The sequence below is a fragment of the Solanum stenotomum genome, chromosome 10, assembly GCF_019186545.1.
Source record: "Solanum stenotomum isolate F172 chromosome 10, ASM1918654v1, whole genome shotgun sequence".
NCBI lineage: Eukaryota > Viridiplantae > Streptophyta > Magnoliopsida > Solanales > Solanaceae > Solanum > Solanum stenotomum.
The window spans coordinates 53514534-53533416 of NC_064291.1; the positions used below are offsets into that span (position 1 = coordinate 53514534).

The 18883-nt window shown below is 32.3% G+C and overlaps 3 protein-coding genes across 3 annotated transcripts; 2 read left to right on the plus strand and 1 right to left on the minus strand.

Annotated features, from left to right (window-relative positions):
- Positions 1 to 1507: 1507 nt before the first annotated feature.
- LOC125842387 (NADH dehydrogenase [ubiquinone] 1 beta subcomplex subunit 8, mitochondrial) lies at positions 1508 to 6164 on the plus strand. Its single transcript, XM_049521673.1, has 4 exons — positions 1508 to 1773; positions 1895 to 1981; positions 2477 to 2572; positions 5922 to 6164. The coding sequence occupies exons 1-4, from the start codon at positions 1636 to 1638 to the stop codon at positions 5976 to 5978; spliced, it is 378 nt and encodes a 125-aa protein (XP_049377630.1). The 5' UTR covers positions 1508 to 1635; the 3' UTR covers positions 5979 to 6164.
- A 5338-nt stretch (positions 6165 to 11502) lies between these two features.
- On the plus strand, positions 11503 to 12312 carry LOC125842457 (14 kDa proline-rich protein DC2.15-like). The gene has a single exon (XM_049521752.1). The coding sequence runs from the start codon at positions 11598 to 11600 to the stop codon at positions 12048 to 12050; it is 453 nt and encodes a 150-aa protein (XP_049377709.1). The 5' UTR covers positions 11503 to 11597; the 3' UTR covers positions 12051 to 12312.
- A 3029-nt stretch (positions 12313 to 15341) lies between these two features.
- On the minus strand, positions 15342 to 18505 carry LOC125843178 (cation/H(+) antiporter 15-like). The gene is made up of 3 exons (XM_049522396.1): positions 18278 to 18505; positions 16775 to 17770; positions 15342 to 16634 (listed from the first exon to the last, which is right to left on the minus strand). The coding sequence occupies exons 1-3, from the start codon at positions 18503 to 18505 to the stop codon at positions 15342 to 15344; spliced, it is 2517 nt and encodes an 838-aa protein (XP_049378353.1).
- Between the last annotated feature and the right edge of the window lie 378 nt (positions 18506 to 18883).

Consider the following 18883-nt stretch of genomic DNA (forward strand, 5'->3'; position numbering starts at 1 on the left):
TCATAAACATCCAATTTTTTCAAAGGCAACACACAGTTAGATATCAAGCTAGACTGCATTTTTTGGCTCTCATCTTGCATTATCATATTGTAAACTTGATTCAAGCTTGGACTAGGAATAGTCATAAGAATCTGGCTTCTCAACTGAGCGAAGCTATCACTAAGTCCCATTAAAAACTGCATAAGTTTTTGTCTCTCCATATGTTTTGCATAAACTCTATATTTGTCACATTCACATGCTGGTAAAGGAACTAATGACACATATTCGTCCCAAAGGTTTCTTAATCTAGAATAATATTCAGAAACAGTAAAGGTGCCTTGACTCATGGTGCTGATTTCACGATGCAGTTGATATATTATAGTCAAATTGCTTTTATCAAATCTCTCCTTTAGATCCTTCCAGACACTATGTGCATTGGATGAAAACATTAATCCATTTGCCAGTTCTTTCGAAATTGAATTGGTAATCCATGATAATACAAAGACATTACACCTCTCCCACTCATGTTCTAGATCTTCTTTGTAATCAACCTTGCGATCCTTTCCATCAATGAATCCAATTTTATTTTTTGCTAAAAGTGCTACTTTAATAGATTTACTCTAACCAGTATAGTTTTCAATACCAGTAAGTTGTTGAGAGACTAAAATGCTACCTGGAGTATCAGGGTAGTCACCTGTATGTTAGGTAGCCTCCTCACTAAACACAAGTAAGAGCTAGCTTGCATTGAGAATGAGGGCCCTCCTAAGGACTTGTTTTCAGCTCCTTACTTACAGATAAAAGTCAAAGTTCAAACAACCCACTTTAATCCGTTGCTCTGCTCGCTCCGACGATTCTACATACCGGCCGTAAGATTTGGAGTATTTTGCTCCTCCGATGACTCGACTGTATTCACCATTCTTCGATCTTCTCCGGTGAGCTGATTTGCAGAAAAAAATCTAAGGTCGACGTTCAACTGTTCTTCCAATTTTGCAGCGGAATTTGTGCTCTCTGTATTAGCTAGATCTCTGTAATAGCCTGTTGCTCTGATACCATGTTGAATGTTATCATCTAGCCATTTGAGAGCAGTTTGCAGAAAGAGGGAAGAAGAAAAGAGAATATAACAATGAATTGATTTAACCGACTTAGTTCATCATACACAATGAGTCACTATTTATATACAATGTCTAACTAATCAGCAATAATTAAACAACCTCTAACTGACTTAACAAACTCACTAACCAGCTAATTATTTACAATACTTATTTTAACAGAATTCTTATAACAACCTCAAGTTCATTCATATTAATATTACAATAATAATCAAGTTTACGTTCAAATATTTATATATATTTAGCGAATTTCTTAATATATATACAAGTCTTGGACAAAAATTATAGAGTTTACATTCAAAATGTTTTTTTTCAAACATTTGGGACGATTTTGTGTACACTAGTAAACTTTGGTGCTGTTAATGGAAGTCACACTAAAAGTAGGATCAAAAGATAAAATAGAGAAATTACTAAACGACGTCGTTTGGGTTCATTGCCTAAGTACAGTAACGCAGTCTCTACTATGTAAAGAACATTGAACTGAATAACAAATCGTTGAATTCCGAAGAACTATTGGCGAGATACGAACGATTCCGATCATCGGAAAATGGCCGGAAGATTGAGTAATGTAGCTACTCGCATTATGGGCGGAAACGGTGTCGTCGCCCGGTCCGTCGCATCCTCTCTTCGAACACGCGCCGGCATGGGCCTTCCCGTCGGTAAACATATTGTGCCTGATAAGCCGGTAATGCCTATAGTATAAATACATACAGTACTTAATACTTCCTTAGGTTCCATTTGTTTTTTTTATAAATTTGATTGGCAAACCCTAATTTAGTTTTAATTTTGTTTCGTTGTGATTGTAGCTTCATGTGAATGATGAACTTACATGGGACAATGGTACTCCTTTTCCCGAGCCTTGTATCGATCGCATAGCAGATACCGTTGGAAAGGTTAGATTTTTTGTTCTAATTTAATATTTGTTGTTAAATCCCCATTTCATTTTCTATCGTTTACAATTTTTCATTTTTCGTCAAATTAGGTTCAATGTTAATTGTAGATTTGCTTGATGTTAGAAAGGTTTGATATTCTGATTAGGATCCCTATTTGAATCCCATGTTTATTCTTTTACAATTTTTATTTTTGATAGTAGATTAAATCATGAAGATTTTATATCTGTTGGAAAGGTTAGATTTTTTGGCTCAAGATTTGTATACGAATCCCGAATTCATTGTTTCATCCTTTAGTTTGTTAGTCAAATTAATTATAATCTGGAACTTGAAGACTTCTATATGTGAAATTTTAGGATTTTGTATCTGTTGGAAAGGGGATTAGTATTTGAATTATCTTCATGGCTTTTACAGTTCACGATTTCAAGTTTTTCATTTTTGCTAGTCAAGTTATTTATATAAGATAATTGAAGATTCTTGAACTGCTTTTAATGTCAGTATGAAGCATTGGCTTGGTTGTGCGGTGGGTTGAGTTGTTTTGTGGGGATTGGACTGTTAGCTGTTTGGAATGATAAAGCCTCCAAAATTCCATTTGTAAGTCTACATTTATTGAATTCCAATTCTATTTTTCCTTTATTAGTGTGAATCAGTTATGCTTTGTTGACATACTTATCAAAAAAAGAATGTTATGCTTTGATGACTTTACTGTACATGTTGTCCAGATGCGAGTTGCATTTTGTTGTGTGTGTTTTTACTATGGACGGACTTGTATGTTGTTTACTGTGTCGATTGGTGGTGAAGTTACTTTAAGCTGTTTGTTGATCTTAGTGTTGGACGAATACTAAAGAACTCCTTTTTCTTTTGGTTGAGTAAAGGGTAACTTTACTAAAAAATTCTTTTTGTGGCTGTGGTTTCTTTATTCTGTGGCTAAATGACCAGCATCACGTGGATTATATTAGAGTTTGTTATGTGATCTTCTCCTTATAGGCTGGAAAAGGTTCTGTTGAAATATTGAGGTACTATAACAGAATGATGTGATGCTAGGATCGAAAATCAAGCAAAGAGTATTACTTGTTCTTGGCCAAAGTATCCACACACTTTGTCTTACCAAACTTGAAAAATGCGCAGTTCCCAACTACCACATCAGAGCATCTGCCTGATTCTCCGGTCTATAACCCTGTCAATTCTTATGTCCGCCTCCTGGTGCACATGCGCCTTCAGCTGAACCATCAGTGACGAGGAGTATTGCCGGAGGTTTTACCACCTATAGTCAATCCAGTTATCCACCACTAGTTATAATGCCTTTGGTTATTTCTTAAAAAGAAAAGGCCGTCTCCGGTAGGATGGTGAAAATGTCTCTGGTGTAGTACTTCAAGTATCAGTAGAGGTAGTATCTTCATTTTTTCTATGCACCACCTTAAGGATTTTTCTTTTCTTAACCTAAATTGCTTCCTATTTCTGGGGCTGCAAGCACTAGTAGCTTGTGGTTAGAATTCTTCACCTGAATTTGTTCAATTAGAGCTTTCTATCCTACATTGTTTTTCCATGGCAATTTTCCTCATTGCTCCTTTCGTGTTTGGTATGAAGAAAAATATTTTCGGAAAGCGTCTTCCTATGTTCTCCTGTTTGGTAGTGTTAAATACTTAGGAAGATGTTTTCCTAAGAAGAATCTTTTCCTAAGATTAGTAGATATACCTTGTACTGGTTCTGTCAATTTTTCTTTTTTTCATCCTCTGGATGCTGTTTTAGTGAAATCCCGTTTTCTTCACCAAAGTTTCTGTTTACTTGGTTAGAAGAAATGTTTGCTGAAAGAATATACAAAGAAACGTCTTGCATCATATCCTTTGTTTAATTTATATTGTGCAGTAAATTCAAGGCTAGATGCTCTATACTAATACTAGTCATGCGCTAGCTTTATCGACAATTTTGTTGTATTCATTAAGTTGTTTGCTGTTGATTTTGATTTGCTGAAAAGAAGCTCATTAGCTTATTGTTTTAGAGAAAAAATCTCTGTGTTCAATATGTCATAAGGTACTAGTTGGAGTTTAAGGGTGTGCGTTTGCAGGATTGAAGAAAGTTCTATCCTGAAAATGGGAAAGGGCCAAAAATACCAGCAACGTATTGAAAATGACTTAAAATTTCCCTCCTACCTACCTATTGAACCAAAGTTACCCTTAACATTAAATTCAAGCTTGAAATTGCCCCTTGTAACGGAAGCAAATATGGAATACATGGTCTTTTTATTTAAATATGTGGCATTAATTTATTGGTCCATATGTAGTTACTAGTTAGATCCAATCTATTTACCACCCAATCCATGAACCCGAACCCATTTTAAAAAGACCCGCACCACTTCATCCTCTTGATTCTCTCGATGACGAAGACTTAATCACCTTGCTGCCAGCATCATACCCATGATAATATGAAGGAACACCAGCAATGCCACTCAAGCATTGAACTTGAGCATGGTTGCCTAATCCCGATCTGGAATCAGCAATCTGTTTGATTACGTACTGCTGTATAACTAAATGCCTAATTGTCTTTGATGCTGAAAGAGACAATGACATTTTGGAAAGAACTACAACAAATCAAAAGTTTCTCTGTTTTTTTTCCCCACTCTTCTGATGCAATTACAATTGAAGGCAGAACCATTGGGATGCCTTCATAGTGACAAAATATCAAAATCTCTTGAATGATGAATGGATTCTTAACCCGATGAAAATATAATTGAGTTGATTATAAAATAGGAAAAAAGAACAAAAATCTTGAAGGTGGATTTGTAACATAACCCTAATTGAAGAAAATGACTAAGAAGAAGAATGTACCTGTGGATAATTCAATAGAGAAATCAATACCTCATATTTAATTTTCCTATTTTCCACATCTGTTTCGTTAAAAGGAGGGGGTGATTTGAGGCTTAAATTCAACGTCAAGGGCAATTTCGGTCCAATAGGTGGAAAGAGGGTAATTTTATGCCATATTCAATATGCCAAGGACATCTTGACCCTTTCCCGTTCTAAAAGATAAAGGTGAGAGCATTTAGAATCAAGGAAGAGACCAAACTGTTTCACTCACCTAGTATGATATAGTAGAAATTTTAGATTCTATTATTTTTGGGCATGACGACTCACTGTCTGAGTGAGGCTATGTTAATGTACAATGGATACCGGTTGTTGCTGACCTGTTGTGCTTATCACATAAACTTTTCATTCAAGTGATTAAAATGGTTTCAGAAGTCAAGATTTCAGAGTGACGGATGTGAACTAGAGTTCCCTTCTTTGGAATCTAAATCCTTAAATCATTTCTACAACATGGACTGCTCTTGGCTTTTATTTAGAGCAGCTGATGATTTGACACTACACTCACTAGTTAGTTCCACAGGATGTACTAGAAGTGTATGATACTGTCTAGATGTTTCAAAAGCTGTATCGTAGTAATTGTCTGTAACATACTGATTATATTTATCATTTGCTTATTTCCAAATCACCTGGGCGGGAATGTCATTCGAGATTGTGCTTTAAGCTGTACTGGCACTTATCAATATCCTTAGTTGCAAGAGAAACATTTTAGAGAGGTAGAAATGACTTTCACCTTACTAGTGGGCAAAAGTGATTGAATCATCCCCTACTTCCTTTGTGGGTGATGGGAAATGGGTACGGGTAGGACACTTGGTCTCTCTCCTTCCTTGCAAGGTGCAATTAGAGCTGCCTTTCAGTAAGCAATGCTCACCTTTACCACAATCACTACTTCTGAGCAATCCAATTATCAAATATAAATACTCCAGTGATTACATACTGTGTCAACCTGCCTTTACTTTTTATATTTAGTCGGTCCTAACTGCTTGCAACCCCTCGTCGTTTGATCATCATACAACTTGTGCTTTTAATTTTCCCCATCATCTTCATTTTTATTGACTAACCTTTTCTGTTTTTGGTATGAGCAGACACCAAAGGTCTATCCATATGACAACTTAAGAGTGGAGCTCGGAGGAGAACCTTGAGCTTGAATCTAGTTGCAGTTGAATCCACAAATGTGTTTCCTGCTTTTCTTCTAATGTATAATCAACTATAAGGCTTGAAACAGCGCAAAATAAATCTTGGTTCGACGTTTGCAACCAACAAACTTACATTACTTTGCTTTTGTCGCATTTTTGCTGAATCTTTTCATATCTGAGAGTTTGATTTGGCTAGTTCTGAGATATTAGTCATAAACTTATAAGGTTAGTAGATTGACCGTCTTTTTGAGATCAGACAATTATTATTGAAATTGTTGCTTTTCCATGGTTACTACGATAAAATCTTTTCCTCACCTCTTGTTTTTGACCAATTCATGTACAAGTTCAAATTAACATGACATGTGGTATTGGAAATGTCATTATAAATCATAAGGGAGACTGAGAATCATCGATTATGATAAATTCTGCCTAATCGATAGGTTTGGCCTGCATTTGGTCTAAGGAGGGTAGAATGTTACACAGATTTACTAGACAGAGACTGGTTTTTGAAAGAAAATTTGGATTTGGCTCCCCTCCATTACGCCTTCTCTCCATTTCGTCAAGTGCACATCTAGATGAGAGGCATGTGTCCTATTTAAATTTTAAAGGTCAAGATTATACTACATTAATAAATATTATAACCATAGTTAAGTCAACCAATTTTGGAAAACTACTCCCTAAATATGGTAAGAACAAGATATTTTCTATAAATTTTGATATTCATTAATTTCATTTTATATTTTTATATTTAAATATTAAATTGTATGATTTTTAAGGTGAGGATCAACTAAACAATTTTTTTGTGATAATAAACTTTGTTCTTAAAATATTCTATATGCTGAGAAACGAAAAAAAAGAGGTGAATAAATTATCAATGTAGGCAAAAACATTAAAATAAAAGAGTGGGAAATAAAACAAAACGAGAAATTATTAGAATTACAAATGTGAAATATCAAAATTACCATACATTAGTAAGAGGAGAAAGTGTGGCTACGTACTGTGTTTGAAGGGGGAAAAGAAATATGTTTTAAAATTTGTTTGTTGGGAATAAAAGAAAATTTTAATATTTGAATATAAAAATATAAGATGAAATTAATGAATATCAAAATTTATAGAAAATATCTTGATTTTATCACATTTAGGGAGTAGTTTTTCAAAATTGGTTGACTTAACTATGATTATAATATTTGTTAATGTAGTATAATCTTGACCTTTAAAATTTAAATAAAACGCATGTCTCTCATTTATATATGCACTTGACGAAATAGAGGGAAGAGGTAATGGAGAGGAGCCGGATCCAGAAAATTTCTACTAAAGATAAAACAAAATGATGTATTTTCTTTCTTATTGATTTGAATTTCAGTGACTAGAGATATACACACCTTTCTTTTTACTTCTTACATTTTTCTTCTCAAAAGTCAAACTACATGAATTTTGAATAACATTTTAAAATGTATTTTTTTTATACGTTTGGATTTCAAGTTGGGTGTTCTTGGATTATTTTGAAATTTTTAACTCCGTCACAAAGTAAAATGTATTATGTTGCTAGTAAACAATGTCTTGTCACTCTAACACACCCTTTCGCCTACTTCAGCAGATGGTACAAGCTGCTGTCATGAGTTAAGGGGAGGATGCAACTTGTCGATATTGAATTTATAAATTATACGAACCCAATACTTTCGACGCGGAATACAAATATTTTTATTTTTGGACTATAGTATAGTCGGTAGCTCATGCCTCATTTACTTGTCACATCCAAAGTAAACCGTTAAGTCCATACAAAATCTTAGATATTTTCTTGATTGAGCTTACTCAAAGTTTCATAAACCACACAAAGTAGTATCATCTAATTAAGGTACAGATTAAAAGTCCTAGTCAATGCATTAATTTGTTTTTACTAGAAAAAAAAGAGTATAAAAAAGACTTGTAGTTTTCAAACAAATGGGATTCCGCGTTAAATTTTAACGCATTGTTGCAACTTGAGTAAATGTGTGGTTGTTTAGGGCTACTACCTTTAGCACATAGTCAATGAAATTGAAAGCACATCCCTTGATTAGTGTCAATGTGAAATACACATAATTGGATTTTCAATTTTGTTTTCTTCATTTTTCTTTAATTAGTGAGAAAATCGATCTGGAGCCAACCTTTTGAAATTCAGGAATGATCGACCTATTCTTATATATATCCTTCTCCACTTAAATATCATATACTAAAATTTGCTCGACTTATTTTCATACCTTTTATAGATTCATAGAGGAATTCTGAGATAAAAAATGTGACTTAAAACACAAGGTCAAAACTATATGGCGCTAATCTCTTTGAAAAATAGCCAGTGTGAAAATTCGTTAAAAAGCCATTTTTAATGTAGAAACACCATTATAAGTGTCAAAGATTTCAAACTTAAATAAGTGAAAAATCTAGGATAATTGTAATCAATAATCCAGGATATTGAGATGGAGTTTTACTATTAAGTTTGAAATCTATATCATATCATGGATTTCAAAAAATGGCTATTTTTGAATTTTATCTAGATGCTAATCCTCCAATATCTGTCGATTGAGCTAATCTGTAAATGTTGTTTGCTTCGTATTTTTACTTTAGAATTATATAGCTAGTTAATCCTATCTTGTAATTCTCTTTTCTATTTTTCTACCCTTACAATCGATGTAATATTTTTTTAAAAAAAAATTAAACCTATTATGAGATCATCAAACTATTAGCTCCTAATACGCGATTAAATGATTTCTTTAAACTTGTATTTAGACATTTATTATCTCTCATAATACGTACTTTAAATAAAAAATAAACAATATTTTGGACTTTTGAGTCACGGGTTTAAGAATTATTGCAAGAAATAGTACTTTTTTATAACTTTATTTTTGAATATTTAATGTAAACCACATGAATTCACTATTTGTTGGTTTTCATGCATAATTAAGATACCTCAATAAGTGTCTAGAAGTTCATCAAAAGTGACATTATATCTTTTTTGTCCTTTTTATATATCTGATTGATAGGAATTTGGTGATTTACAATATGCGACAAATATATATATATATATATATATATATATATATATATATAAATAATCCTATTTAATTTGATTGAAAATGAAGTCTATAGTTATCCGATCCACGATTTGATTTTAGTAATGGGGTCAAATATTATTGGCCTTTTACTTTTATATAATTTGAGCACCATTAGACGACTTAAAAAATAAAATAAAAATTACAACTTATTTCATGGGGAAGTGGACTTTGTGCTTAACCTATAATTTATTTATTTTTATTTTTCTAAAAAAATGTTATTACTGTTTAGGAAGGGAATGTATGAAAGTATTCTAAGTTAAAGAATTTTCCATTGCTTCAAAATTGTGAACCTATTTATAACTTTGAGTCGAAGCAGCTACTGTAATATATATTTAATAAAAAAAATTCGACGAAGCAGTATCACATGACACCTCTCAGCCTAAAATAAATCTGTCCCTACTTAAAAGATGACATCTAATTAGCTCTAAATTCTAGTTAGTTAAAATTTTATTGTTGTTTAGATTAAAATTTTTTTATCTTGTTTAGATGTGAAGAACCTAGGTATATATTAAGCTTAAATTTGGTCGAATTGTATAAATACTAAAAAAAATGTACCAATCAACTTTCATTCTGCGATTCTTTCTTTTGACCATATGATAATACGATATATAAGGACAGCTACTGCAAAGAGCGGAGGCAGATCCCATGTATTGGACTATTGGTACCCATTCAAGATGAACTCAAATACTTTTGATATGATAAACATAAATTTATGTGTATATAAATATTTATTAAAATTACAATAAATATTAGATAATTAATTTATAATGGTAAAATTATAACAAGTTTAATACTAAAAATCGTAAATATTGAACACATAAAAATAATTTGTGATATCATGACTTCATAATCGCTTGACATTCTGTCGTTATATGGAATATTAATTATTAGCCCTGTTTTTGGAGCTATTATTTTTTTATGTTTAGTACTAGTGTTAGGTAAATTGCACTAATTTTAGTGTATAATAAACATATGTATTAATTTAGTAGCATTATAGTCAGTACGTAATTAACTATAGATGGTAAGATATATACCTATACGCATCAAAAACACATTTTTTCCCTATCTTCTTTCTAATTCTAATGAATGGTCATTAAATTATGGGAATTAAGGAGTTTAACTTTATTCTTAATTAACTATAGAGGGTAAGATATGATGAAAACCATATATAAAGTCTTGGCTAGCCAGGGGATATAGGCTTTTACTTTTTATTCTTTGCAATATTAGAAGCCAAAAAAAATTGTTTCAATTTATGTGCGGTGTTTGGTTAAAGACAAAGTTAGAAATTATAGTCTTAAATATGGCATGATATTTGTGCAGTTAATATAAAAGCACACTAATAAAAGTAAAATAAATTTACTGAATATATCGAGAACTTATTAAATTTATCAATAAATTTCATTTAGACATTCGAAATATAGTCTGTTTCGATTAAATATCAGAGTGCATGATGGGGTGTTTCTATTAAACCTCTTCGGCTCAAATTTTGGAAAAATTTCTATACATATTTTCAGTTGTCTATTACGTAAATAAGTTAATCACTAAAAACCTCAATTAAAACAAGTCTAAGCTTTTACTACTTATATGCATAGGTGACATATTCAATTGCCCATTACATAAACAAATTACAACATAATGTATAATCCACAAATTGAGACCCAAGGAGGATAGAGGTAGGGATAAGGTCCGTGTACAATCTACCCTTCCCAGATCGATCTCACTTTATAGAATTACACTACAGATACATTATTATTGCTATAATTTGTCTATGTAATAAGTAATTGAGAACATAGACAAAATCTTTTCAAAAATTTGAGCTAAAAACATTAACACAAACACTTTATCACGAGATTCAGATCTTGATACACAGGTCCAACATGTACAGAGGTTGATGTGCAAATCATTAAGCAAAATAATGCAAGTCCCATGTGAAAATGGAAGGATAAGTGTTTATTCTAATTCAAGAAATAAATAATAAATGATCAACAAAATCCACAAAATTCCAAAGTTTAAAATTCATAATGGCCTTATCTCTTTTTTTTTTTTCCCTTTTTTTGTTCGGTGTTTGATATTTGTATTAAAATCTGATCAAATTCAAATTCGCACATAAAAAAATTCATTTCTTGAGGTAGTGCTTTTTTCTATCTCGAGATTCGCATTCAAGACCTTTAATTAATGTTGAAGAAATATCAATTATCATTTTACCACGATCCATGTTAGTACAATAGTCTTATCTCAAGTGCTTGGGTTGCTACTTGTTAGATATCCTTTTTTTTTTCTATTCGGTATCTAATATTTATATTGGAGTCTGACTAAGTGAGTGACTTAATATTCTCTTACAATTGTTATGCAATACCCCCACATGGGCCACTCAATTTTCTCCATTAAAATATTTCCAAAAATAGCCAAAAAAAATCCATCATTTCCATCTATAAATACCCTCTCATTTCATCATTCCAAACACCAAACAAACACCATTTTCACAACTTAGCCACATCCAATTGTTGAGAGAGTTAATTTCTTTAACTTTCAAAAAATGGCCAAGTTTGGTGCAACCTCAATTGCCCTTGTTCTCACATTGAACATTCTTTTCTTCACTATGGTTAGCTCCACTTATGTCCCATGTCCACCACCCCCACACCACAAACCACACCCCAAACCCCACCCTACCCCTACCCCCTCCACTCCCTCCACCCCCTCTACCCCCTCCACCCCATCATCAAAGGGAAAGTGCCCAAAGGACACACTAAAGCTAAATGCTTGTGCCAATTTGCTAAATGACTTAGTGCACCTTGTTATTGGAAGTAGTCCAGCCAAGACTAAATGTTGCTCTTTAATTCATGGACTTGCTGACCTTGATGCTGCTGTTTGCCTTTGCACTGCCCTTAAAGCTAATGTGTTGGGAATTAATCTAAATGTTCCACTTTCACTCAGCTTGTTACTCAACAATTGTGGCAAATATGTCCCTAAGGACTTCCAATGTGCATAATTTATTATGCTATAGCCAAATTTCTCCACTTTGCAAAAAAAATGTCCACTCTCATATATAGTGTATTTTGTTTCTTTTTGTTTGAGTGTGTGTGTTTGGTGTTTTGTATGCTTATATTTAGTTGTTTATTTTCAAAGAAGTTACTATATGTAGTTTATTTTGATTGGTTAGAAGGAAGGCAGTAGTTGTTGGCTTTCTTTTTGTTGTATGATTCCATTTTAATCATGAGTGATAAATGAAATATATTTGTGGAGTTTATATATATGATATATGCATTTTTTATATTTAAGTTTTAAGTTATACACCGACGATATAAGAAAATATTTATAATATCAGTCTATTAGGTCACATATAATATATTTATATTGTAAAAAGTGAGATACGTAATCTTGAAAATAAGATAAATTACCTATGTTATAACAAATAAAAATAATCACAGTGTAAACTATTCATTAATTACACCATTATATTAATGTATATGTTAGTTAAACTCTTGATATGACGAAGACATGAATTAATCAATAAATCAAGAAGTCATTTATAAAGTTTGATTCAAAATTATTAAACTCTGTTGAAATCATAACTACTTTGGGAGCTCACTTATTTTTTAAAAAGATTGGAGGTAAGGAGGAGATTAGGAGATAGAAAATCAAATCTTTATTAGACATCAAATAATCGAACTACTAAAATTTCTCCGAAAATTCCTCCCCCGCATGACAAAAAGAATTAATTTGAAAAGCTAGTCGTACGGAGGGATTTGGTCTAATTACCTTGCCTAATAAAACTTGGGAAAAAAAAGGATAGATACGTCCTCAATTTTCTCTTTATAAAATAAGGTACTAATTCCAAGCTTGCATATATATTCCAAAGCAAAAACAGCTCAAAATTCAAGATTAATTACATAATGAATACTATTTACTAATCCAATTAATTTAAATTTGCATCGAAAAGATCCTCTGTAATGGATACTAAAGTATTCTCTATCAATAACAAAACTTATTCATAGGAAAATTGTATGTATAGGTTTTCTTTTAATGTGTTTTTCACATATATCTTGTTTGAATTCGTTTTATGTAAAAATAAATTATTAGAATAGTATTTCTGAAAATATCTAATTAAGAATAAACGTATTTCAATCATTTCACTATAGCATACGCAATAAAGCACACTTGCTAATTCTTTTCTTCAGCACTTAAGTCTGTTGCCAGGAAGTCATTAACTTTCCTCAACCTGTTTTGTTTCTTAATTATCATTAGAAAAATAGAATATTGTTTTCCAGATTTCAAAATATCTTATGAATGTAATTTATTTATTTTTTTAAATATCATAGTGAATATCCTGTGAATTGTTTAGATAAAAAATTTAAAAAAAAATGTACTCCATATATGTTCAATTTATCTCAATCTTTTGCAGAAATGACACATGGCTGGTAAAGGAAATTAAACCACAATTTTAAGGAAGTTCTAGATTCAACCACACTACACAAATGTTTATTAACATAGGGTATAGGACCACAATTTAGTATTGTGAAATTTTTGTCGATCTATAACGTTACATGGCAATTTTAATTAATGCCTATAACATATAATAGTGGTAAGGGGGCTAGGAGTAGGAGAAGGAATTTAACTAATGGTTATGGAAGGGAAAATAATTTATATATATCGTCCATGTAAGATTTTTTATATTATCATATTACTTTTACTTATTATAACAATTTTTACTTTTTTTTTGTTTTCAATATCATAAATTCCACACTACTTTTAGGAGACTGATATGTAAATATCTTTATACGGGCAAATAATTTTTTTGGTCCCCAATTATTGATAAATTCTAATTTAATTTTGTAATATTTAATTAAGCACTCTTAATTTTTAATTAAGTAAAATGTGCATTTTTTATCGTTTTGTTCGTGAATAGTCACAAATTTATCATAATTATGAACTATTTCACCACTTAACTGCTCATGCATATGTTAGGTTAGGTTTGTACTATAAAACTTTATAAATGATGGTAATATAATTAACTCTAATAAAAAATATCTAAATATGCATATTTCCTTCATTAAGGGACTAAAACATACATTTTAATTTAACTGAAGTTTAAATATATTAAATCATAAATCACAAGAATTAAAATTAAGGGTTCAAAAATATTATAATTGATCCTTTTTACAAAAACATTGTATATAACTTAAATTCAGACGAAATTAGAGGGACATGATGCAGCTGATTGCTGAGAAATAGACTAATTAAGTGAAGTTTTGAAAGTTTAATTAGATGCCAAAAAATTAAGAACACAAAAACAAATTCTTGATGACAAAATGTCCATAAATGATGCCTCAAGCTTGTCGATTGATTAGGTTCACATGTTAAGTTTTGTCGATGATTAAATTATTTATGTATAGTAGTATCTTACTTTTTAAGTAAACGCCAACTAAAACAGCCAAATTATCAAATTACTATGTTTATTTCAGCTGAGTACAGTATTTAGGTCGGCCAACAACAATTACAATAACAATATATTTAGTGTGATTTTATGAATGAGCCTTAAAAAATATGTATAAGCAGATCTTATTCCTATCTTAAAAATTTATTTCCAAAAGATAATCAGGTAGGATGATAAAAAGTTTTTAACAATACAGTATAAGATAATGAAATTATCCGACTCTAGGTATATAAACGAAAACATGTTAATTTGATACGATTAAGTGATTAGCTAAGGTTAAAAAAAAAAAAAGGAGGTTTAAGTTCAAAGCCTTGTAATTATACACTACAATTTTATTTCGGAAATAGTTGCTATGAAATTCGTTGTTAATTTATGATTAATTGCTCGTAGCTAACATAATTTCTGATAATCTATAGCTAAGTAATATTAGTGATGAATTTTATTATTTAACTACCGAATTCGTCGGTCGCTTTTCAGTATAATATAGTGGCTCATAATTTACCTTCGTCTTATTTAGTAAAGTTACGTCCACTAGTTAGTTAACGGATGTTAGTACTTTTCAGTACAAATACTCTATAACCTGCCATACTCAATATCTTTGATTTGAATTTAATGAAGTGAATATACTTATCGAGATAAATCAAAACCAGTTTGAAGTTTGATTATGTAAACAACAAAGAAAAATAAAGCAGTTTCATGATTATCTTCACTTTACTCTTACAATTGAAAGACTTATAAATACATCAAAGATTGATCTCTAGAGTAGGAAGCATTTACAATTAACAAAATTCATGAATAGGTTAAAAAAATAAAATTGATATTGATGTGATTAGTCCTAGCAAGTTTTCATTGTTGTGAATGAAAATCGGGTTGTTGTTGTTGTTGTTGTTCTCTATGAGTTGAATGATCGAGGTTGAAGGGTTCATAATGCACGCTAGGACTATCCGGAGTGATTAATGGATCACCGGATCCCATACCTACATATTGTTGCACCACCAATGCTGATGCTTTCATCGCGAAATCTGATGAAGCTAAGAGATCACCAATGGCACCTAGCTCTGGGCATTCACTCCAATCAGTTAGCCCTGCTGTTAACGGGGAGCTTGTCCCTTGTCCTCTACCTACTATGAACAAGTCGTGTGAGTTATCTATTGACCTTATTGCTCCTACTGTCTCTTCTCCATGATTCACTATTCTTTCAATGTATACTATTGATCCATCATTTCCTGTTTTTGTCCTGAATTCTGTTACATATTCCTCGTCTAACTGTTTTTCCCTATCGCGTTCTGTTTCAACTGTTAGTACACTATAGTCATTCCCACTGTTTGATTTTCTTCCTTCAATTGTTGTATCTCCAGGGAGGAAACGCATAACTGTTAGGTTAATGTTCGGGTGTTCACTCATTCTCCAAGCATAAGCTAATGCTTCGCGATCATCTGGTCCTCCAAAGAATAACACTGCAACATGGTGTGAAATTTGGTTCATTGTTGACCTTGTTGATCCTGTTAACCCTCTATCTACTAGTATCCCAACGGAGCAAGGTGCATTTGCTAATACATTCTGGTTAATTGTTCGGAACGATGAGTTTGTAGTTTCTAGTCCACCATCAACTGTTTGTTGCTTGTGGAAAGGGATTATGATTAGTGCTACGCGTTTTTCCTCAGCTAAAACGCATATGTCTTCATGCATAGTGGAGTAAGGGGATATAGCAGTGAGAGGCTGCACGTAGACGCATCCTGCACTTTTCTCAAAGTTCTCAAATGCATTGATGATATGATCAGATTGCGCTTGAGTCCTGTTCATAGCTGGCCTTCCTATTTTACGCATGTTATGGACAATAAGCATTCCAGATGCGCGGCCAGTGAGTTCTACAAGGTGTAGGACATATATACATATCGGTGATTTCTTCGTAGGACATGATGCTTCAAGAAGACTTATAATTGTTGGAACAGCTTTAGGTGTGTGGATGCTAACGAGTACTCGAAATTCCCTATCCAACTTTGTTTTCTGAACTGTTCTTCTCTTATATGGGGTGAAATTTCTTGATGGTTTATAGACAATTGTCACAATAGGAGTGATGACTGCAGTCATCCCAATTGCTACAATCACCATTATAGCAAAAGACTTTTCATCAAGAACCTGCATTTACATGTAAGTATTTAGTACTCATTTTTGTGTTGATAACAAGTACACATCAACTTTTGAAGTTTGTGTTCTGGGACGGACTTAAAAGGAAAGTGTCACGTAAACTGAGACAGAGAGAGGTATATGTTGATTACCTTTTGGTCTTTACCAACATTGAGAACAATAATCTCAACAAGGCCTTTTGCATTCATGAGAAGACCAAGAGAAAGGCCTTCATGAAATGGCATTTTGTAATAGAGTGTTACAATGACAACACCTATAACTTTACCAGCACAAGCCAAGATTATAACAACACACAAAACTCCCCATGTTGCAGCACTATCAATAGCAGAAATCTCTGTTTTGAGACCACTAATGGCGAAAAAAAGAGGTAACAAAAGCCCCGATACGAAGTCTTCTAGTCTTTCTATAAGTGTTAAACCAAGAGGACCACTAGGTATGATCAAACCAAACACAAAAGCACCAAAAACAGAATGTGTTCCAATAACATCAGTTATGAATCCAGATATCATAACTCCTGTTAGAATGAGACATATATTGAACTCACTAATCGATTCGCCTTCTGGAGTCTGACTTATTCTCCTTCCAATCAATGGCCTAATGACGAAAAAACAAACACAAATGAATGCAATACTTGATAGGATCACCCAAAGAGTAGCCAAACTCATGTCTTTATTCTCAGTAAAGGCGATTGCAAAAGCTAACACAATCCATGCTAACATATCATTAATAAGTGAAGCAGACATCGCGATTCTCCCAATTTCAGAGTTGATAAGTTTGAGCTCCGCGAGAATTCTAGCAAGAACAGGAAATGAAGTAACAGAAAGCGCGAGGCCAAGGAAGAGAATGAAAGTTCCTTCTTTTGTGTTTTGTGATTTATCATGCAATAAGACGGAAAATGAACTTCCTATTATACATGGCAATATCATCCCTGCCATTGCTATAAGCAACGATTTTTTACTATTTCGACGAAGAACAGCAATGTCCATTTCTACTCCTATTAGAAAGAGGAAGTAAAGAAGACCAATATTTGCCATTGTTTCAAGTACCATAACACTTCTTTGAGGAAATATTGTATTAGCAAATGTGCTACTTCTTCCCAATACTGATGGACCCAAAATTACACCACCCTGCAGCCATCATTTTTTGCACAAGATTAGTGTATGAGCATAGTATATAATAACAACAATTATGCTATTCAATTCCTTCCATACAAATTACAAGTTCAATCCATTATGTTTAGCAGAAAGACGACTCATTTATATCAATATGATCATTCAATATCCATCCGGTCTAGTACAAAGACGATTCATTATAAGTTTAATTCATCTTGTTTAGCAGAAAGACGATTCATTTATATTGATATGATCATTCAATCCATTCGGTCTGGCACAAAAGACGATTCATTAATATCAATATGATCATTAATTATCTTTATTATTATATGCAGTTTTACTTTGCATTCTACATGAGGTTTTCTCTAATACTTGAATTCATGACCTCTGGTCACATGACAATAATTTGTATTGTTACACCAAGGTGTTCCACTTATTAACCAATGTACATTGACAAATAATGAAAAATTGAAAGTGCGATCATATAATTAAATTTTAGAAGAATCGTAATAAATCACTTACAAGAATCTCAGCAATAACACGAGGTTGACGAATAGGTTTCAAGATAAAAACTAGTAGTCGAGTGATGACAACCACCAATGTCAATTGCACAATAAAGAGTGGCAATGAATAATCAAGTGGATTATCACCTTGCCATATTCCACTCGTAGTTATCATCGTTGGTGCGTAACATACTATCGAATCATAGATTTTATCCTCCGCGTTCGCTACTATTATCTCTTCCGCCATACTGATCAAACGTGACCCAAAAATTATCGTACTTAATTAGGTTTCAGGTTCAAATCACACGTATGATATTTTTATAGCTTTTTGAATTCTTTTATTAGAATTTCTAGCTCTGCTACGACGTCAACATTAATGAATGCCATGCATGCATGCTTTCGAGTGCTTGTAAAGAGAAAAGTGATAAAACAGAAAATTGTTTAGGATAAATTTTTGAGGGAAAGAGTGTTGAAATTTTTTCTTATTTTCTTGGATTTGTTAAGCTAAGAAAGTAAACTTAAAAATATAGTAACTACAAAAATGGGAACAGTAGCAAATGTAAACCACAGAAATGCTTGAAAGTAGCAGGATTGTTGAAAGTGAGACAACATTTTGTGACTCCAA

Bases quoted from the DNA above. Each gene is read 5' to 3' on its own strand.
- LOC125842387 (XM_049521673.1), top strand. From the start codon at position 1,636: ATGGCCGGAAGATTGAGTAATGTAGCTACTCGCATTATGGGCGGAAAC. The intron at 1,982-2,476 runs GTTAGATTTTTT...TTTTAATGTCAG, and splicing joins TAGCAGATACCGTTGGAAAG to TATGAAGCATTGGCTTGGTT. The intron at 2,573-5,921 runs GTAAGTCTACAT...TGGTATGAGCAG, and splicing joins AAGCCTCCAAAATTCCATTT to ACACCAAAGGTCTATCCATA.
- LOC125842457 (XM_049521752.1), top strand. From the start codon at position 11,598: ATGGCCAAGTTTGGTGCAACCTCAATTGCCCTTGTTCTCACATTGAAC.
- LOC125843178 (XM_049522396.1), bottom strand. From the start codon at position 18,505: ATGGCGGAAGAGATAATAGTAGCGAACGCGGAGGATAAAATCTATGAT. The intron at 17,771-18,277 runs GTAAGTGATTTA...TGATGGCTGCAG, and splicing joins GTGTTATTGCTGAGATTCTT to GGTGGTGTAATTTTGGGTCC. The intron at 16,635-16,774 runs GTAATCAACATA...ATGTAAATGCAG, and splicing joins ATGTTGGTAAAGACCAAAAG to GTTCTTGATGAAAAGTCTTT.